At 43.4% G+C, this 23,434-nt stretch overlaps 1 protein-coding gene across 2 annotated transcripts in view; it reads right to left on the reverse strand.

The window, feature by feature from the left end:
* Positions 1-270: 270 nt before the first annotated feature.
* Positions 271-23,434, reverse strand: part of OCIAD1 (OCIA domain containing 1) — a 126,877-nt gene continuing 103,713 nt past the window's right edge. For both annotated transcript variants that reach the window (XM_033945863.1, XM_033945874.1), the window contains exon 8: positions 271-716. In XM_033945863.1, the coding sequence (XP_033801754.1) occupies positions 679-716 (38 nt within the window). In that variant the 3' untranslated portion in view covers positions 271-678. The remainder of the gene's footprint in view (positions 717-23,434) is intronic.

Consider the following 23,434-nt stretch of genomic DNA (forward strand, 5'->3'; position numbering starts at 1 on the left):
TAAGCCCCCCTTAAGCCTTACCTGGTGGTCTAGCGGGTTTTCGGCGCAGGAGCGATCTTTCTATGCTCCTGCCCCGTGCAGATCGCTCATAGGAAATGGCTGCCTTGAGCTCCCGTAGACTCTCGAGACTACGACGAGAGCTCAAGGCAGCCATTTCCTATGAGCGATCTGCATGGGGCAGGAGTGTGGGAAGATTGCTCCTGCCCCGAAAACCTACTAGACCACCAGGTAAGGCTTAAGGGAGGGCTTACAGGGCTTAAAATAGCCAGGGGGAAGCGGGGGTTAGGGGGTTAAGCCCAAATATTATTCGTGGTTTTTTAATATTCGCGGGCCGGCTCTGCCCCTAACTCCCATGGATATGGAGGGAGAAGTGTAGATTTGCATATAATGAAGGCAGTATGCATGAAGATCTCTCAAGCATAGTCATTTTGGATGTCCTGAAAACTTGGCCTGGTTGTGGCTCTTGTGTATCCCTGCATGAGATAAAATTCCATCACATCTGTAAAAATCAAAGGTACCTTAGCTTGTGATTATATCACAGATCAGGGACAGGAAAAATGCAGCTGCCCTGTTAATAGAGTATTTTATATAAACAGAAATCCAGACAGAGTCCTGGCTTGCAGGACTGAGTATGAAGTTGTCTAATGGAAGGTCTTCTCCCCATGCTGGATTCCATTATCACTCTTCCCAAACATCACCATACTTGTTTGTTTTTGCTAAAAGAAAAAAAAAAAATCAATCTCAGAAAAAAATGATATTTGATTGCTTCAGTTTGAAACACTGTCAAGAAAATTACAAAGGTTGCATCTTTATAGGAAGGCTTTAATAAAATGTTTGTCACCATATGAAATAGAGGAGTAGCCCAACAGTTACGTGGGCTAAAAACCAGGGAAGTCAGGTTCAAATCTTACTGCTGCTCATTGGGCAACTCGCTTAACTCTCCATTGCTTCAGGTACAAACTTATATCATAAGTCCTCTGGGGATAGAAAAATACCTACTGTATCTGAATGTAACAGGCCTTGAGCTACAGCTGAGAAATGCATAAATAGGGAAGAAACATTGATGGCTATTAGAGAATGACAAGGTGAAAAAATTGGTCCCCGTCACCGCCCCGTCCCCGTCTCACCATCCTCTGCACCGCCCCGTCACCGCCATTCCCTTCACCGCCCCGTCACCGCCACTGCCACCCCATTCACCGCCCCGTCACCGCCACTGCAACCCCATTCACCGCCCCGTCACCGTCACCGCTGCATACATAAAAGCCTCATACGGGTACGATTTTATATACTTTTCTTTATTTACGTATAAAGGAAACATTCTTTAAAACTTTAAAACTTAGTTAAATATTAGTTAATAACTATACAAAAACAAAACACGCAGAGAAAAAATTAATTAATATAAATTCTCAAAACTGACACATTTTGATCACTAAATTTAAAATAGTTATTTTTCATACAGTTTTTCAATCACTAATCTTCCACCACCCCTGGGGCTAGCAATGCAAAAACAAACACGACATGTACTTTAAATGCTTACAATGTTAGCCTACATGGTAAGTAGACGTGGCCGCTGTACCTAATCGCGGCAAAGATCTCCCTGCCGTGATTAGCATAGTGACCGCGGCTACGGCTGCAAGTCTCCCCTCCCCCCAGCGATCACGGCAGGAGGGCACCCAACCCCTCCTGTAGACCCCCCCCAACGGCCCTCCCGACAATCGCAGCAGAAGGGTACCCAACCCCTCCTGCCGGTCCTCCCAATGGCCTCCCCTAAGATCGCCTGCAGGAGGGTACCCAACCCCTCCTGCTGAACCCCCCCCCCCAACGAACCCTCCCACCCCGGAACCCCCTTAGTCTTACTTTCCAAGTTGGACCGGACGGCTCCTCACACGTATGGCCAGCAGGCTTGCCTCCGTCCAAATGAGGCGGGCCCGCCCCTACCCTGCCCAACCCACAGGATCCTAGGGCCTGATTGGTCTAGGCACCTAAAGCCACTTCCGCTATAGGAGGGGCCTTAGGTGCTTGGGCCAATCAGGCCCTAGGATCCTGTGGGTTAGGCAGGGGAGGGGAGGGGAGGGGCGGGCCCGCCTCATTTGGACGGAGGAAGGCCTGCTGGCCAGACGAGCGAGGAGCTGTCCGGTCCAACTTGGAAAGTAAGACTAAGGGTGGTGTTTCGGGATGGCGGGGTTTGTTGGGGGAGGGTCCGGCAGGAGGGGTTGGGCACCCTCCTATTGGCGATATAGGGGGCCGTTGGGGGTGCCGGCAGGAGGGGTTGGGGGGGCGGTTTCTATTGGCAGGAAGGGTTGATCTGACAAATGAGGAGCACGGTGAAACACAGGTAAATAGCGGTTCCTAGAAGGGGGTACATTGGCCCGCGGGGACAAATCTTTTCACCGTTTTTGCGGGCGGTGAAAACTTTTGTCCCCCTGTCTGCGGCGATTTGGCTTTGGAGTATCCATAACCCGCAGCCAAACCGCAGCCACGCCGCAGCTCCCTGCGGGGATCGCTCCCCGTGTCATTCTCTAATGGCTATTTATTCCCTGCGGAAGGAAAGTACCCTGGGACTGGATAGACTATTATCCCAGGACAAGCAGGCAGCATATTCTGACAGATGGGGTGATGTCATCCACAGAGCCTGGTATGGACAGTGCTAAAGTGTACTGTCACTTTAAGCGAGTGTTTTCCTGCCCGACACCAGCTTGCGAGATCGTCAGTTTTTCGTTTTTTTGCAGAGTGAAAATGATGTATCTGGACTTTGTCCAGTCAAGTTTGCCTTCCTGCTTCATTTTTCACTATTTTCATTATTTTCTTCTTTTAAACCTTTTATTTTCTAACAAAATTTCCTTATGTTCACCATTGGGGCCTGTAGGCAATTTTAAAGCCTTTGCCCCTACCGATGGTGTCAACGGATTTTCGGCCTACTTTATACTTGACTTGTGGTACTATCTAGTTTTTTCCTTTCCTGCTGGATCTGTTCCTGATCTACCAGGACTATAAAAAAATTTCCAACAAACAAAGAGGGACATAATCGAAAGGAACGTCTAAGTTCATTTTCGTCCAAGTCGCAAGTCGTCCAAAGTAAAAAATAGCTTAGGATACATTTTCGAAAAATATGTCCAAATTTTTTTCCCTTTCGAAAATCATCTAAGTATACATCCTGCCGATCTGATCGTCCAAGTTGCTAAATCGTTCATCTTTATACCACATTTTCGTCCAAATCAAAAACGCCTACACCAAGCCCTGTTGAACGTGGAAGGGGTCTGCAAAGTGATGGACTGAACACCCAGACATGGCACCTAAATAGTGGGGTACCATACAGGGCACTGCTGTGAACTTCACAAAAAGGGTGCCATGTCATCATCTCACTACAGCTCCCTTATAGGTCATGGTGAGCCCCCTCAAACCACCTCCAGAATCCTCTAGACCCACTTATCTACCAGCCTAATATGGCTGCAGGAGTCACTTATATGCCAGTACAAAAGGGTTTTGGGACTATATAGGGGAGTGCACATGTTTCAGTAATAATGCAGTGATTACAGGGGTTTATGGGCATGGGGCCTCCTCTCCATGGGTCCCTAACCCACCCCCAAGACGACTTAAGCTGTCTCTGTGCAGGATGACTAGGCTTTCCTATGTCAGGCTGCCAGGTGATGATGTTCTGGAGGCTGAATTTTACAGGTGTGATTATGAATTTTATGGGGTGGGGGGCGGTGATCACTGGGGTAGTGTGTAGGGGATCTATATTATGTGTTTGCAGTGCTTATCTGGTAAATTTAGGTGGGTTTTTGTGACTTAGACCATGTTTTAAATGGTCTCAGTCACAACGTCCAAGTTCCGTCGATCCTGTGCTGTATAACTTTCGGTTATACATGCAGTATGACTAAGTCTAAGCTGGCCCGTGTCCTGCCCCAAAACCCGCCCTCGACACTCCTCCTGACACGCCCCATTTAGCTATGGTCGTTTATAAATACGTCCAAAACCCAGTTTGATTATCGGCACTTGGACGTCTTTCGTTTATGATCATCTAAGTGCTGACTTAGGCCAGTTTTTGGACGTTTTTCTCTTTTGATTATGAGCCCCAAAATGTTTTGGTTTTGTTCCTTCATATTTATCTTTCTAAGAAGATTAGGCCTGACGTCAGGTAGTCAGCAAATTGGACTTCTATGCGGTACCGATTCCTATCAGTACAGGTGGACATTGACATCATCATCGATATCAACACCAGCGTAACAGGCATTTCCACAATTGAGTCACTTGATCCATGCCTCTCATCAATGCCATCTTTCATCGACGCAGGCTGTCATTTCTGAAGTGTGCCTCTTCTTAAGGTTACCAATGCTTTGACACCCTGCTGCACTTACGGTACAAGCTTTATAGCAGACAGTACTGATGCATCCACTTCATCATATGCAGTCGTAACTATACGGTGTGGGGCTGGCCATGCGATCACAACACCAAGATACCAAACAGGGATCCATTCTGGGTGTAGAGCCTTTTAAGTTTGGATCGCCTCATCTACTTCTCCAAGTTTCCAAGTTTATTATACAGTTTGATTAATCGCCTAATCTTTATTCTAGGCGATATACAAAATAGTACGAATATTTAAAAACATAGGTAAATTATTACATAGACAAACAATATTTCAAAAACAAACAACTATGAAAAAAAAACAAACCATTATAGAAACAATATATAAAGGTAACAACATTAGGAGGGAAGACGAACATAAAAAGAAGGAAATATAAGATAAAAAGGGATTGTAGAATCATTTATTCATTAAAAGCATCATTAAAAAGGAAACTTTTAAGCTTAGTCTTGAATTTGTCTAAGATCTTTTCTTCTCTTATATAAAGTGGGAGATCATTCCAAGACTGGGGGGCAGTCACTGAAAAAATAGTAAGACGTCTCGTATTAATGACTCTCAATGAGGGAATGGCCAATAAATGTTGATCCTGAGATCTCAGTGTTCTAGAAGTAGTGTAAGGAATTAAAACTCTAAAAATGAAAGCGGGGGTTTGAAATATTAATGATTTAAAAGTAAGCAAACATATTTTATATAAAATGCGGTGTGCAACGGGGAGCCAGTGTGATTCCTTAAGTAAGGGTGTGACGTGGTCGAATTTTTTTGCTTTGTGAATTATTTTAATAGAGGCGTTCTGTATAATTTGAAGACGTCTGATTTCTTTTTGAGTCAAGCCCTTAAATAAGGCATTACAATAATCAAGTTTGGAGATAACTAGAGAATGTATTAGAATATTCAGGGATTTTGCACATAAGAACTTGGCGACGGAACGAATTTGGCGCAGTCTGAAGAAAGTAGATTTAACCACATTGCTTATGTGATCGTGGTATGATAATTTATTGTCAAATATTATTCCTAAGATCTTAATATTTTGGTGTATCTGCAATGGAGTACCTTTAATGGAAATTGGAATAAGCGGTGTGCTACAGTCCTTCCATGGAAAGAGCATCACATTGGTTTTATGAATATTTAAGGATAGTTTATTAGCATCCAGCCAATGATGAATTTGATCCAGTTTGTCGTTTATTGCTGTTATTTCCTGTGTATTATTGGGATCAATTGGATGTAATATTTGTACATCATCGGCGTAGGCGAATACCGAAAATCCAATGGATTGACATAAGGTCAAAAGTGGAGCGAGAAAGATGTTAAATAAAATAGGAGAAAGTATTGATCCTTGAGGGATACCATAAGGTAATGAGAAGCTGTTAGAAGACGTATTATTAAAGAAGACATTGGAGGAACGGTTTTCGAAGTAAGATTATAATCTCATGGGACATTTGCTTCTGACTTCTTCCAGCAACAATACTTTTACACTATGGCTGTAGAGCCTTAAAGCCTTCTGTTGCTCTGCTTGCTCTACACTCCTCCACTAGAGAATGTCTGTATGGACCAGGGACAATGCCACAGCGCCTCCCACAGAGAAGGAGATGTATATTAATCAAAATGAACTCCCTGAGTATAGATTCTTATCTCCTGGAATCTTCAGAGCCCAGATTCTTCGCAGGATCAATCAGGTTCTTCAACCACAGAGCGTCTACTGCTCTTCCATCAATATCCCAGAGGATATTGACTATACTTTATTGGGCCCTTCCATATTTTCTTCAGAATATCTCACCCTACCACCCACCTGCTTGAGCTGGTATAAAAAAATATTTCTTGCATATCAAGCTGAAACTTCTACTCCAACTACTTCTTTATACTAAAGAACCTGGAACACTGGGAGTGGCTGTAGGGGAAGAGGAGGCCACTTACAAATCCTATTAAGGATGATCTTATATCTTTATAGGCCTAACCTGTCTTCATCTGTGGTCTAGCTTCGTAATTTCTAGACCTCTTACAGGTCTCTGCCTATCCATTTATGGGTGCATGCACCTCATATTCTATTCAATCTTATAGCCAGAATATACACTTTCTTAAGGCTATGAAAACACCTTGTACAAGTTTTCTCGATCCTCAGTGGTACCACTCAGGACTCAAACTTCTCATTGTCCTAAGCTTTATGTGTCGGTTCGTCATCGGGTCTATTACTTTTTAATAAAGCTTAATCTTATTTATGTTATTTGATAAATTCTTATAAAGGTGAATACTTAGCTTAAAATATGGCTTAGTCTTATTGGTTAGAGATGTCAGCACTATTAAGGGATATCAAAGCCGACATGTTTCGCCTAGCTTGCTTTTTCAAGGCTCAATCCCCTTAGCCATCTATCTCCGGTGTAACAGTCAATACTTTACCTGTATTGACTGTATTGACTGTTACACCGGAGATAGATGGCTAAGGGGATTGAGCCTTGAAAAAGCAAGCTAGGCGAAACATGTCGGCTTTGATATCCCTTAATAGTGCTGACATCTCTAACCAAGAAGACTTAGCCATATTTTAAGCTAAGTATTCACCTTTATAAGAATTTATCAAATAACATAAATAAGATTAAGCTCTATTAAAAAGTAATAGACCCGATGACGAACTGACACATAAAGCTTAGGACGATGAGAAGTTTGAGTCCTGAGTGGTGCCACTGAGGGTCGAGAAAACTTGAACAAGGTGTTTTCATAGCCTTAAGAAAGTGTATATTCTGGCTATAAGATTGATTTGAGTATACTGGCACCTTGATAAACTTCTAAAAATAGTGCATTGATTTGATTTATTGCCTCATATTCTATTGGCATTCTATAATCTTCTTTATCTATGATATGTATTATCTATCCAGTATTGCTAACACCAATACTTCAAACTGAGGCGTTTATCTATTAAAAGACTCTAATTCCAGAGCGGTAATACTTTTATAACCCCTTAAAATGTAGCTAGCATTTTGCATTTTTTGCTCCTCTCTATGGGGTAAAAACAAAACAAAAAAACCCTAACAATGGAATCTTGTACCCAATCTTTTACCTTAACAGCAGCTCGAGCCTACTCAATAGCATGTTCCTACTCCTGCAATGAGTTATATTCACTCATTAGCTTCAGGTTCCATTGATTACTTTCTTTTAAGTCTCTCTACCATATATAGCTTTCATCAGGGGTGCTCAAAAGGTCGACCGCGATCGACCAGTAGATCGCAAGGGCAACGCAAGTCGATCGTGATAGGCTCGCATTGCTTTTGCATTCTCCCTGCTTCCCCGATGCCGCAAAAGCCTGGCATGCGCATGTGCTTTCTCCTTCAGGAAGTTATCCAATCCCTTTTTGAAACCCAATATTGTACTCTGTCCTATCACCTCTCCTGGAAGCGCATTCCAGGTGTCCATCACCCTCTGAGTGAAGAAGAACTTCCTAGCATTCGTCTTGAATCTGTCTCCTTTCAGTTTTTCTGAATGCCCTCTTGTTTTTGATATCCCCGCTAGTCTGAAGAATCTGTCCCTCTCCACACCTTTCATGATTTTATAAGTCTCTATCATGTCCCCTCTAAGTCTCCGCTTTTCCAGGGTAAAGAGCCCCAGCTTCTCTAGCCTTTCAGTATATGAAAGGTTTTCCATGCCCTTTATCATCTTTGTTGCTCTTCTCTGGATCCTCTCGAGTATCACCATATTCTTCTTAAGGTGCGGCGACCAGTACTGGATGCAGTACTCCAGATGCGGGTGCACCATCGAACGATATAGCGGCAGGATAACTTCCTTCGTTCTGGTAGTGATACCTTTTTTGATAATGCCCAACATTCTGTTTGCCTTCTTTGAGGCTGCTGCACATTGTGATGCTGGCTTCATCGTTGTATCCACCAATACCCACAAGTCCTTTTCTAGGTTGCCTTCCCCCAGTACCCTCCTTCCCATCGTATAGCTGTACATCGGGTTTCCTTTCCCTATGTGAAAGACTTTATATTTCTCTACATTGAAGTTCATCTGCCATTGCATATTTTAAAGTCATCTGCCTTGACCTCTTTGAAAAAACACCCGAATATAAATTATAATTAACATTTTCTCTGAATACAGTGTGCTTTGTGTTTTTTTAAATTTTATTGTTGGTAGATCATTTTGACTTAAGTCATTTTAAAAGTAGCTCGCAAGCCAAAAAAGTTTTGGCACCCCTGGCTTTCATGCTATTTCATTATGATATGCATATGACTTCCTTCATACATTAGAACCTACCATGCATGCAGTATATACTACTAACTCTTTATTTAGAGTTCCGATGACTGCTCTGTTGGATGTTGATATACATAATACTATATTTTATTACCACACTATGGTATTTCTAGTTTCTTCCACTGTATTGTTTGATCACATAGTTCAAGCGGTGACCACTCTCCCTACCTCTATTGCTTCTCTTACTTCTATTTCTACAAAGCACACAGAATGCTTTGGTTAACAAGTTTCCACTTCTTTCCTACTAGGCTAGTAGACTTTCTGTTCCACTGCCAATCTTTATATCTTCTACTTTTGGGAAGTTCCTTATATTGACCTGTTTCCTCCAATTTGGATAAATCTAAATTGTCTCTTCATCAACCATAATTTTCACCCTCTGGTTGCACTGTTGATTCTCACATTCTATTGCTACCTAGCCTACAACATTCTTCTATTTCTATTTTTGGCCCTGACCTTGTTTCTAGCTTCTAAATAAATACCTAAAAAACAACTCTAACTCACAGGACCATATGCCCCTCCCTGTCAAGCTCTGTACCCAGCCCCCTTCTCCTCCCTGTCAGGCACATCACCCAGCTCCTTTTCTGCAAAGCACTGCACCCAGCACCCTTTCCTTTCTCTCCTGTCAGGCATTGCACCAGCCCCCTTCCTTCCTTCCCTCCCTCCCCCTCCCCTGTCAGACTCTGCACCCAGCCCCCTTCCCTCCCCCCGCCAGGCACTTTACCCATCACTCTTCCTTCCTTCCCACATCAGCCTCTGCACCCTCCCTCCTAGGCTCTGCCCCCAGCCTGCCTTAGCCTCATACCTTATCTTGCCGATCCCCGGTGGAGATGCAGGGGGCAGCAGCGAACTTTCCAAGTTCTTGCCTTGCTGCCACGAGTTCCTTTGGCCGCTAAATGGCACAAGCAGGAGCACTATTTGGCGCTGCATCTCAGTACTAAGAGGCATCCTTACTGGCTCCCATGAATTCTCGTGAGAATTTGCAAGAGCCAGTAAGGATGCCTCTCAGTACCGAGCAGCGGCGCCAAATTGCGCTCCTGCTTGTGCTGCTCAGTGGCCGAAGGAACTCATGGTAGCTGATTAGCAGCAGGGCAGGAACTTGGAAAGTTCGCTGCTGCCTGCTGTACTTCCACCAGGGATCAGAAAGATGAGGTATGAGGCTAGGGCTGGGAGGGGGACAGGAGGCAGAGCCTGGCGGCGGCGGCCTGCAATAACTCTGGGAGGGGATGTATTGTTGGCTCGAATATAAACCGGGATCCTCATTTTTGGGCCAAAAAATCCTGGTTATATGGTAACTGAATCCGATTACCGTATTTTCACGACTGGCTGCAGGGATGGTGCAAGGAGATGAACTTTGGGTTCTTGCCCCATGGAGAGGCAGTGCAAGGACTACAGGGACCAGACGGGTTACACCTGACCAGAAGAGGGAAGAACGTCCTTGGACACCATCTAGCCCGTCTACTACACAGGGCTTTAAACTAGGTAAGTAGGGGGAGGGTATGGGCACAAACAACCTACCTGGCGAGCTAAGCTGCCAATACTTTTTTGAGACTAAGGTAAGTAAACACCGATCTGGGTCAGGGGAGAGTATACACACTTTTGAGTCTGGGGTTGACTCACATTATAATTCTGGGTCACATTGTAATTCTGGGTCTAAGGGGAGTGCACATTGCAATTCTGGGTCTAAGGGGAGTACACATTGTAATTCTGGGTCTAGGGGGAGTACACATTGTAATTCTGGGTCTAGGGGGAGTACACATTGTAATTCTGGGTCCAGCGAGAGAACACACATTGCAAATTGTATTAAAGGAGTTCAAGTAGCCCAAGCGGGAATACCCCCACAGGGTACACACATTTCCGAGTCTGGGATAGGAACACACTGTAGTTTTGGGTCTGGGGAGTCCGGGATAGGTGCACCTTGTAACTCTGGGTCTAGAGAAAGTACAAAATATGCGAATAATGCTAAAGGTGTCCAAGTAGCTCAAGCGGGAACATCCCCACTGAGATGTAACAAACATACAACATGGAGGGCTATGTACGTAAATGCCCACAGTCTGGGAAACAAGATCCTGGAATTAGAAACAGAAATGAGGAATGCCGACCTGGATGTGGTGGCGATATCTGAGACCTGGCTCACGGACTCCCACGGGTGGGACATGGTCATACCGGGTTACAACTTGCTTCGCCGGGATAGGGAGGGCAAAATGGGAGGAGGTGTAGCATTATATATTAAAGATGACATTAAGGTCACCAGAATCACAGATGTCCACTACACTGGGGAATCCCTTTGGGTAAATTTGGCCAGAGGGAAGGACAAATGCCTGTATCTTGGCGTAATATACAGACCCCCAAGACAACAGGATGACCTAGATATGGAATTAATCGGAGATATAGAGAATATCACCTTGCGTGGGGACACAGTATTGTTAGGTGACTTCAACATGCCTGATGTGGATTGGGACATGCTTTCCTCTACTTCCGGCATCAGCAGAAGGCTATTAAACTCTATGAAGGGAGCAAGACTCAGGCAACTGGTGTTGGAACCAACAAGGGATCAGGCAATACTGGACCTGATACTTACCAATGGAGAAAGTGTCACAGAGGTCTCGGTGGGCGACACATTGGCCTCCAGTGACAACATGGTATGGTTCAATCTCAGGAAAGGTTTCACTAAATCTACCACACTGACCAAGGTCCTCAAATTCAAGGACACAAACTTCAAAGAAATGGGAGACTTCTTCACCAGGTGCTACAAAGCCAAGCAGAAACCGATAACGTGGAAGAAATGTGGTCGACTTTGAAAGCCACCACAAGAAGCAACAAACCGCTATGTTAAATCAGTAAGTAAACGGTGAAGGAATAATAAGCCACAGTGGTTCTCTGTGGAGATTTCAGACCTCATCAAGGAGAAGAAAAAAGCATTCATCTCTTACAAACAATCAGGGAAACAGGACTCTAGGGAAGTCTATCTGGCCAAGTCAAAAGCCGTCAAAACAGCAGTTAGGGAGGCCAAATTCCGCATGGAGGAGTCTCTAGCGAAGAACATCCAGAAAGGAGATAAATCCTTCTTCAGGTATATCAGTGACAGAAATAAGAACTCAGGCGGGACAGTACGTCTTAGGAAACCAGACGGAGACTATGTAGAAGCGGACTCATAGAAACATAGAAAGATGACGGCAGAAAAGGGCTATAGCCCATCAAGTCTGTCCACTCTACTGTCCCACCCCATTAAGTCAAAGTGCTGCTTGACCCACGTAAAGATCCCACGTGGATGTCCCATTTATTCTTAAAGTCTAGCACGCTAATGGCCTTGATCACCTGCACCGGTAGTTTGTTCCAGTGATCCACCACCCTTTCTGTAAAGAAATACTTCCTGGTGTCACCACCAAATCTCCCTCCTCTGAGTTTGAGCAGGTGTCCCCTTGTGACTGAAGGTCCCTTAGGAAAGAATATGTCGTTTTCTACCTCGACACGACCTGTGACGTACTTAAACGTCTCAATCATGTCACCCCTCTCCCTACGCTCCTCTAGAGAGTAGAGCTGCAACTTACCCAGTCTTTCCTCATATGAGAGACCCTTGAGTCCGGAGACCATCCTAGTGGCCATTCGCTGGACTGACTCAGCTCAAAGTACATCTTTACGGTAATGTGGCCTCCAGAATTGCACACAGTACTCCAGATGAGGTCTCACCATGGTTCTGTACAGTGGCATTATGACTTCAGGTTTACGGCTGACGAAGCTTCTATTGATACATCCCATCATCCGCCTTGCCTTGGATGAGGCCTTCTCTACTTGTTTGGCAGCCTTCATGTCTGCACTGATGATTACTCCCAAGTCCCGTTCTTCTGAGGTCGTAGCTAGTGTTTCTCCATTCAAGGTGTATGTTCTGCATGGATTTCTGCTGCCGAGATGCATCACCTTACACTTCTTTGCGTTGAAGCCCAGCTGCCATGTTGAGGACCAGTTTTCCAACTTGATCAGATCCTGCGCCATACCATCCGTGAGATCGCTTTCACCTACTATATTACACAGTTTGGCATCGTCGGCAAACAGCGCTACTTTTCCCTGAAGCCCTCGGATCAAGTCCCTTATGAATATGTTAAAAAGGGATGGTCCCAGGACTGAGCCCTGCGGCACTCCGCTAGTCACCTCCGATGTCTCAGAGAGGGTGCCATTGACCACCACCCTCTGAAGTCTTCCACTCAGCCAATCATTGACCCATGCTGTTAGTTTCTCACCTAACCCCATCGATTTCATCTTGTTTAATAGTCTACGGTGTGGGACACTGTCAAACGCTTTACTGAAATCCAAGTACACTATGTCCAGAGGCTCTCCCGAGTCTAGCTTTCCTGTCACCCAGTCAAAGAAGCTGATAAGATTGGATTGGCATGACCTGCCCCTAGTGAATTCATGTTGACTCGGAAAAAGCCCAACTGTTAAATGAATACTTCTGCTCAGTCTTCACCCGCGAGGCGCTAGGACTCGGCCCTCAGTTACAGACAAGGGTTGACGCAGATGACCCGTTTAGTAATTTCGAGTTTACACCCAGCAGTGTCTACTGCGAGCTGTCAAAGCTTAAGGTTAATAAGGCAATGGGGCCTGACAACCTACACCCCAGGGTGCTCAGGGAGTTGTGTGATGTCTTGGCGGAACCGCTATCCGCGCTCTTCAATCTCTCCCTTAGTACGGGTAACGTCCCGTTGGACTGGAAGACGGCTAACGTCATTCCACTCCACAAGAAAGGCTCCAAGATGGAGACAGCAAATTACAGACCGGTGAGTCTCACATCAATAGTGTGCAAACTAATGGAAACTCTAATCAAACGCCAATTGGATACAATCCTGAACGAGGAGAATCTACGGGATCCCCGTCAACATGGATTTACTAAGGGGAGATCCTGCCAATCCAACCTGATCAGCTTCTTTGACTGGGTGACGAGGAAGCTGGATGTTGGGGAGTCCCTGGACATCGTATACCTGGACTTCAGTAAAGCATTCGATAGCGTACCACACTGCAGGTTGCTGAGCAAGATGAGTTCTATAGGATTGGGCGACACATTGACGAAATGGGTTGGGAACTGGCTTGGAGGTAGGCTTCAGAGGGTAGTGGTGAACGGCACCCCCTCCGAAATGATGGAGGTAATCAGTGGAGTGCTGCAGGGCTCGGTCTTGGGCCCGATCCTATTCAACATCTTTATAAGAGACTTGGCAGAAGGGCTGCGAGGTAAAATAACATTATTCGCCGATGACGCCAAACTAAGCAATGTAGTGGGCAAAAGCACAACAGACATAAATTCAATGTCCGACAACATGATGCACGACCTACTCCTACTGGAGCGCTGGTCTAGGTCCTGGCAACTCAGCTTCAATGCCAAAAAATGCAAAGTCATGCACCTGGGCAGCCAAAATCCATGCAAGACTTACACCCTTAATGGCGAGATCCTAACAAGAACTGAAGCAGAACGAGACTTAGGGGTGATTGTCAGTGAGAACATGAAGACTGCCAATCAAGTGGAGCAAGCTTCATCCAAGGCAAGGCAAATCATAGGTTGCATACGCAGGAGTTTCGTCAGCCGTAAGCCTGAAGTCATTATGCCATTGTATAGATCCATGGTGAGGCTCCACCTGGAATACTGTGTGCAATTCTGGAGGCCGTATAACCGTAAGGATGTGCTGAGACTGGAGTCGGTCCAGAGAATGGCTACCCGTATGGTCTCGGGACTCAAGGATCTCCCGTATGAGGAATGGCTGGATAAGTTGCAGTTGTACTCACTCGAGGAACACAGAGAGAGGGGTGACATGATCGAGACATTCAAGTATCTCACGGGTCGCATCGAGGTGGAAGAAGATATCTTCTTTTTCAAGGGTCCCGCGGCAACAAGGGGGCATCCGTGGAAAATCAGGGGCGGGAAACTGCACGGGGACACCAGGAAATTCTTTCTCACTGAAAGGGTGGTTGATCGCTAGAATAGTCTTCCACTTCAGGTTATTGAGGCCAGCAGCGTGCCTGATTTTTAGGCCAAATGGGATAAACACGTGGGATCTATTCACAGAGAAAGGTAGGGGAGGGTCATTGGGGTGGGCAGACTAGATGGGCTGTGGCCCTTATCTGCCGTCTATTTCTTTGTTTCTATAACGCGCGCGCTATACACGATTTTACAAACCGAGCATAACCATGCGTGTTATATGCGTGAGCGCGTTATACAATTGTTTTCTGTCTTGCTGGTGCCCTCCTCCATCTTCCTGCAGCATGAGCCCACCAGGACAGACAGGGAAAAATTGATGTAAACCGTTCTGAGCCCCCTGGGGGGAGAGAATAGAATACAGAATTAACAAATGTTAATAATGCAGGAAGTTTATGTTTTTTAATTTTTTCCTCTTAATGTGGCCTATAGTGGAGTCCTTTGTATGTACCTGGTTGTATTAACATTTGATGAAAAAAGAGCAACAAAGAATATGTCATATTCAAAAGTGTAATTGGCAGTACCTGACCATATCCTATTTCCATGTTTCCTTTTGTCTAGCTCAAGCAGCAGTATAAGCACCCCCTGGAGAGGGCGCCGGGGCTGAAGAGGCCAAGGAGGAGGCAGGGGAGGAAGAAGATGATGAGGCTGCTGTACCCATCCAACCCCTATCACCTTCTGCCCTTCCTGCCTCTGCCCCCATCCAACCCCTTTCCCCCCACTCTGCTGCCCGACCCATTTCACCTTCTGCCCTTTCTGTCATTGGCCTTACCCCCATCCAACCTCCTTCCCCCTCTGCCTTCCCCCCCATCAGGAGCAGCATGACCACCAGCCTCACCCCTCGCATTTGTCACCTGGGTCACAGCAGGCTGGACTACTGCATCCTTCTCCACCCTCTCTAACACACAGAGCTGAGGCTCTGATGATTTGAGGGGAATCCTTGATGTATTTGAGAGGATGGGGGCCATGGAGGAGGCCATTTTAGGCCAACTACGGGCACTGGAAGGGCATGTGGACAAGGTGAAACATGCCCTAGGGAACTGCTCTGGTGACCAAGGGCATGTTCCATTCCAAGGGCCTGACCCCTCCCAATGCCCATAGTCTGACCCCCTCCTGAGATCGCTTCAGCTGCTCTTGGGGGCACCTGCCCCCCTCCAAGTTTGTTTTATTATATTTTATATTGTTCAAAAAAGTTTTAAATTTCAAAAGTTCTATTTTATTATTAAAAAGTTTTAAATTGGTTTATAGGTGTCCTGTATGGTTTTCTCTGGCTGCCCATGTGTGACAACTTCAGTTTAGTTGACAGAGTGAAAGGGAGATAGAGGATATGCTGCTGAAGAATGTGTAACTGTCACTGGTGTAAACCAGACTCCAAAATTAACTACACTACTGTATCTCAAACAAAGCAATACCAAGAAGCAAACGTATCTCTTCCAATAAAGCAAAAAAAACAAACAAACCAAAAACCAAACCAAAAGATAAAAAGAAATAGGTAGGACAAGTGTCAATCCACCAATCACAGAAAGGCTGTTTGAGGAAGCCAAATGTTAAAGGAAACATTAATGTGCATTGAAGATTTGGCCTTCCTCACAAATCTTTTCTGCCACTGATGGACTGTTGTCTCTGCTGTATGTTTTTGCTGTTTGACCATACTGCACAATTGTGACTGCTTATCTATTGAGTTTGGTTAACACCCTGCATGGGTTTGAATCATGGCAACAACTTCAATGATGGTTGCAGTAGCTGCAAACCAGCATGAGAGACATTCTAGAGCCCCCAACACACTTGTACAGAGCACAGCCAGGTATAAAAAAAAAGGCCCTTTCTCAGTTTTACATTTTCTGTATGTACTTTTATTTATTCCAGGTGTTCAAGCCGCAAACTCAAGGTATAGACATCCATATATATTCTGTCATTTTGTTTTTTTATCAGAAGAGTGTGGCATATTGGTTAGAGCTATAGCTATAGCCCCTGAGGCTGTGGGTTGAAACCTCGTGCTGCTTTTTGTGACCCTGGGCATATCACTTAATCCTCCATTGCCCCAGGAACATTAGAAAGACTATGAGCTTGCCGGGACAGATAGGGAATATGCTTAAGTACCTGATTTGTAACCCGTTCTGAGCTCCTTTGGGAAAACGGGCTAAAAAAATCAAATAAATAAATAAATACACACACACAGTGGGGCTGATATTCATACTGCAGGAGTCAGCCAGGCCAACTCCCGCAGTCAGCGCTGAGTGCAGATATTCAATGTTGAGCCGGAGCCGGTTCCGGTGACTGGCACTGAATAACCAGTTTATTTTTGGCCGCTCTAAATTTAGCAGGCTGTCGATATTCAGCGCTGACTGGCTAAGTTTATACCAGCCAAAGGGGAGTTTTTCAACTATTTACACAGCTTGATTTGGCTGCTAAACCTAACTGGCTAGAGCTTTAAATGTCATGGATAATCAGTTAACTGCTAGGAGCTAATATTCAGTGGCCATCAAGCATTGAATATCAGCGCTTAGTTATCTTTCCAACTTCATTTTCATCCCTCATCAGTTTACCCCCCTGTCCCCACTTTCTCCCTTCCATCCCAGGTCCTTTTTTTATTCAGTGTTTCCCTCTCTCTCAGACCCTGGTCCTCGGCCTTTCTCTCCTCTATCCTCATACCCAGTCCATCCCCTCCATATCTGACCCAGTTTGGTCCTCTTTCCCACATCCACTCTATCATCCTTGGTTTGTTCACCAGCCTCCCTCCGTTATGGGTCTGCTTGGTCCTCCTGATCCTCTCGCCACCCCCTGCAAGCAAGGAATAACAAAAACAAAAAACACAAGCCCCACAAGCTAGAAGGAGGTATGGTGGAAACAAGGGTGCCTAATTTTTCCCCAAAAAACAGTGAATAGCTGCAGGTGCCAGCTTCTCAAGAAATTCTTCTAGAAAATTGTTATTTTCCCTGCATGAAATTTCAAAGGATGTATAATTGTTTGCAGAAGAATTACTGCTGTTAGCTATTGTAGAACTTGATCATGGACACAATAGAAAGGAAGGAAGTGCCCCTCCAACTATTTTTGTTTTTACATTGGAAAACAAATGCATTGCAGAAAAAAATAGAAAAGTTAAAAACCACAGCCCTCTTGCTACATATCCTGTCCTTAGGACAACAGCTTTTGGAGAACTAGCGGGAAGGAAAGTGATTTTCTGATAATATAAACTCTCTTTGAGAGCTGCAGCTACTATGCTGCCTTTGTGGAGAACACATCAAGGATATTTGATACAATTAAAGGACCACTTAATATTGACACAAGTTGAAAGATTTCTAAGTGGCCAATGTAATAAGCAGTGTATTAAAAATGTGCAGGTCCCGAGGCAAGATGGCATCCTGAGCAGTTTGCTGAGAGGAGCATCCCCCAAGCTGCAGGCAAATTTTGCTGAATTAAATCGTTGGTAGGACCCGTTTCTTTTTTTTAGTTCAAAATTTTTGGGGGAGATTTGAGGATAATAACAAACATGAACCAGAAAACCAATGAAAGTATAGTCAATTAAAAAGGCAGATGATAAAAACAATATACATTCCACTGTTCAGTTATCCCCTATTCTATGCCTAAAAGAAGGGGGAAACAGAGGGGTTTCCCTCCACCTACCTCTGGCTCTTCAACACCACGGCAGACTATAATTACAGCTTTTACAGTCCAACCTTCTATGTCGGGCGCTTCCGCTGCTGTGAGTGGGGAAACTCACAGCTTGGATGGCGAGATGTCACTCTTGCTGAGCCCGTGAGGACCGCACACTCTCCCAATGCCTGGAGAAACATCGGCAGTACATATTTTGCAGGAGGGCTCGCTGAGCATATTGAGCGAGGCACGTTCTGCAGCCGATGTAGACCTGGAAGTGAATATAACAACGCTGACTCCTGGGTTGGAGCCGTTGCGTCCTGGGAGTGTGGAGCCAGTGGGAGCAAGTGGTGGTGAGGCTGTTGGAGCCCGGAGATCACTCCCCAGGGAAGAAGCCAAAGAAAATCTGGCAGTTATCTCCCCCCTCAAGCCGCTCGTGAGACCATTGGCAGTAACATTGGATTGAATCTGGACGGCGATTGAGAATTTACATTTGGTATGCACAAACTTTGTTTCTATTGCTTCAAATTCAATCTCTAGGATAACCCATTTAGAGACTTCTGTTCAACAGCATCAGGTGGATTTGAATAAATTAGAGAAATGAACAACTGAGACCTCGAATTTGGTTACTAAACAAATGACTGATAAAATGATGTTTTTGAGGAAGATTGAAAATTTAGAAAATCAACAAAAGAATTTGAATTTAAGGATTCTGAATTTTCCGATTGCTAAGTTTATATCATCACATGAACTCTTTAAGAACTTTATGGTAACAGTTCTAAAGGTTCCGGAAGCAAGCCTTCCCCCATTACAGAAGATATACTATTTAAAACAAATGCAAAAGGGGAAAACTGTAGTAGCTGAAAATACACAATTAGATGTTTCCGCTATATTGCAATCTTCTGATATTGAAATTCAGGGACGGGCGACATTGATGGTGTCTCTTGTGTTTCTACAGGATAAAGAAATGCTGTTGAAGTTCTACTTTAATTTAAAATAAATCACCCATTTAGGTGATAGGGTATGTATATTTCCAGATGTCTCAAAATGGACACAATCCAGGAGGAAAGAATTTCTATTATTGCATCCAAAAGTGATAGCCCTGGGGGCAGTGTTTCAATTGAGATTTCCTTGTAAATGTTTTGTCTAGAGTACGGTAAATACATATATTTTTGAATCTGCCCAATTAGGTTTTTTTCTTGAGGGGAAAGGTGTATCGACACAGCCAGAATGAAACGTTAATTAGTGCAGTGATTATTTTAAAGAGTAGGTTAAGAACTAGTGCTGCTCCCTTTTTCTTTTCTTTTTTTATTTCATTGTATATGAATCCCCTTTTCTCGAGGGGTTTTCCTTAATCTTGCTTCTTCTTATCAGATTGTGGACTGTATATGTTTGTAAATCTTTATTCATTTTCATATCTTACAACAAGTGTATAATAATCAATCAGGAAAATTTTTAACAAATCACTTGACATTCTTACTTATAATCATTAAAGTATAAAAGAATCCCTTCCCACCCACTCCATCTATTAATAATAAATCAATTAGCAATTACCATATTTCCCAATCCCACCCCACCTATATCTTATATAATAACAAGGTGTTTAAGGTGTCTGATCATTAGAATATGTAATCAATGGCCCCCAAGTCTTTTTAAAATGTGGACTGTATATGATAATTATTACATTGTTCTATTTCTTGGTGTTTAGTTTGTATAGCTAAGTGATGTTATACTTTTGTATTTCCTTTTACAACTATGTACTTGGATGTATTGAAATGAAAGAAAAAAAATATACATGGTAAAATAATATATTTTAACACCCCATAATTTGCAAACTAATGACAAGCAAATTACTGTTGTATTGAAAATGCACAGATAGAAAAATATGCCAGTTTTCTGCAAGAGGGGAATTACTAAACCTCAACAAAAACTAGTTTATGTACAGGCAATTGTTAGCAAAGAGACTGATCCTTATCCTGTACTGAATGGGGCTTGCTTCCTTTCCTGTTTGTGAATGAGCTAATTTTCATTTGCTATTGAATACTGAATGGGGATTGGTTGTTTTACTGACAGCCAACAATAATTAGGACAACCACTATTGAGGTTTAGGGAATAAATGAAAGTGGCAGCTGTAGCTGAACTTAATATTCAGCCTGGTGGGAAGCAGTAAAAGCCTTTCTTCCTCTCACTGGACTTGGTGGGCACTTCTGGGAGAGGTCTGCTCAGCTGCTAATTTTTTATTTTTAATAAATAGAAGGTAAGTATGAGAGATCCATTTCTTGTTACTTATCTCACCCATGAGAGGTACATTAGCAAGAAGAATCACGAAAGTACAGAGAAGGGCAACAAAAATGATAAAGAGGATGGGACAACTTCTCTATGAGGAAAGGCTAAAGTGACTAGGGCTCTGCAGCTTGGAGAAGCGATGGCTGAGGGGAGATATAATAGAGATCTATACAATACAGAGTGGTGTGGAATAAGTAGAAGTGACATTTGATTACTCTTTCCAAAAAAACTAGGATTAGGTGACATGCAATGAAGTGTAATTTAAAATAAACTGGAGAAAATATTCCTCCACACAATGTGTAAGTAAACTTTGAAATTATTTGCCAAAGAATGTGGTGAAATCAGTTTGCTTAGCAGGGTTTAAAAAAATGGTTTGAATAATTTCCTAAAAGAAAAGTTCATTGGACATTATAAAGATGGTATTTGGAAAATCCACAGCATAAAGTCTGTTTTACTCCTTTGGGATCTTGCCAGATACTTGTGCCCTGGATTGGCCACTGCTGGAAATAGGATACTGGGCTTGATGGACCTTTGAGTCTGTCCCAGTATGGCAATGCATATGTTATATGCAAAAACATGCTGGCATATTAACTACAGGGTTAGACACAAAAATAGGGGTTAAACCTTATAACTTCAATAATGTGAAAAAAAAAAAAACAACAAAATAAGATGAGAAAATGAATATTTATAGACTAAAAAATATCCACATAACATGATACATCCCAAGAATAAGGAATTTATTTTCAAACTCTCCATATAAAAATCTAGAATTTATTTATTTTACACAGACATAAGAATAAGAATAGTCTTACTGGGTCAGACCAATGGTCCATCAAGCTCAGTAGCCCGTTCTTACAGTGGCCAATCCAGGTCATTAGTATTTGGCTAAAACCCAAGGAGTAGCAATATTCCATGCTACCGATCAAGGGCAAGCAGTGGCTTCCCCCGTGTCTTTCTCAATAACAGACAATGGACTTGTCCTCCAGGAACTTGCCCAAACCTTTCTTAAAACCAGCTACGCTATCCTCTCTTACCACAACCTCTGGCAAAGTGCTCCAGAGCTTAACTATTCTTTGAGTGAATTTTTTTTCCCTTCTATTGGTTTTAAAAAGTATTTTCCTGTAACTTTGAGTGTCCCCTAGTCTTTGTAATTTTTGATGGAGCGAAAAATTGATCCACTTGTACCTTTCTACTCCATTCAGGATTTTGTAGACTTCAATCATATCTCCCTTCAGCCGTCTCTTTTCCAAGCTGAAGAGCCCTAACCTTTTTAGTCTTTCCTCATAAGAGAGGAGTTCCATCCCCTTTACCATCTTGGTTGTTCATCTTTGAACCTTTTCTAGCACCACTTTCTTGAGATAAGGAGATCAGAATTGAACGCAATACTCCAGAGGAGGTCACACCATGGAGCAATACAGGGGCATAATAACATTTTTAGTGTTATTAACCATCCCTTTTTAAATAATTCCTAGCATCCTGCTTGCTTTTTTGGCTGCCGCCGCACATTGGGCAGAAGGTTTCATTGTATTGTCTTCAATGACACGCAAATCCTTTTCTTGAGTTCTAACCCCAAAGGTGGACCCTAGCATAAGAACTGCCATCTCCGGATCAGACCTTCGGTCTATCAAGTCCGGTAATCCGCACACACGGAGGCCCAGCCAGGTGTACACCTGAGGTAATTTTAGTCACCCATATCCCTCTATGCCTCTCGTAAGGAGATGTGCATCTAGTTTGCTTTTAAATCCTAGAACGGTGGATTCCACAATAACCTCCTCTGGGAAAGCTTTCCAGGTGTCCACCTCTCGTGTGAAGCAGAACTTCCTTATATTTGTCCTGGACTTGTCCCCCCTTAGCTTCAGTCCATGTCCTCTTGTCCGTGTCACATTGGACATTGTAAATAATTTTTTTTCCTGTTCTATTTTGATGATTCCTTTCAGTATTTTGAAAATCTCGATCATATCCCCTCACAGTCTCCTTTTCTCAAGGGAGAACAATCCCAGTCTCTTAAGTCGTTCCTCGTATTCCAAGTTCTCCATACCTTTTATTAGCTTCGTTGCTCATTTCTGCACACTCTCCAGCAGTTTTACATCCTTCTTTAGGTTGAGAGACCAATGTTGGACACAGTATTCCAAGTGTGGTCTGACCATTGCCCTATAAAGCGGCATTATAACTTTCTCCGATCTACTCGTGATTCCTTTCTTTATCATGCCTAACATTCTATTTACTTTCTTTGCCACTGCCGCGCATTGTGCTGACGGTTTCAGGGTCCTATCTATCAGTACACCCAGGTCCTTTTCTTGTTCGCTCTTACCCAGAGTTGCACCTGACATTCTATACTTGTGTTCCTTGTTCTTTCTAAACTAAACTAAACTAAGCTTTATATACTAAACTAAACTAAGGTTTATATACCGCATCTTCTCCACTGAAGTGGAGCTCGACACGGTTTACAGAGTTTAAAAAATATGGGAAGAGAGAAGAGAAAGAGTTTACAAAGCATAAAAAGAGGGGATATAATCAGGAGAAGAGATTATTATATGCTAGAGAAAAGCCAGGTTTTCAGTTGTTTTCAGAAACATTACTAAATGCATTACTTTGCACTTTTCCACATTAAACTTCATCTGCCATTTCATCTGATAACTGTGATTTGGTTTATTCTTCCCAATGTGCATCACTTTGTATTTGTCCACATTAAATTTTATCTGCCACTTGGATGCCCAATCTTCAAATTTCCTAAGGTCTGCCTGCAATTTTTCACAATCTGCATGCGTTTTAACAACTTTGAACAGTTTAGTGTCATCTGAAAATTTAATCACCTCACTCGTCGTTCCAATTTCCAGATAATTTATAAATACTCTACTACTACTATTTATTATTTCTATAGCGCTGAAAAGGCGTATGCAGCGCTGTACATTTTAACATACAATAGACAGTCCCTGCTCAGATGAGCTTACAATCTAATTTAGACAGGACATTACAGAGTTGGGGAGATTATGGTAGAG

The sequence above is a fragment of the Geotrypetes seraphini genome, chromosome 1, assembly GCF_902459505.1.
Source record: "Geotrypetes seraphini chromosome 1, aGeoSer1.1, whole genome shotgun sequence".
Lineage (NCBI taxonomy): Eukaryota > Metazoa > Chordata > Amphibia > Gymnophiona > Dermophiidae > Geotrypetes > Geotrypetes seraphini.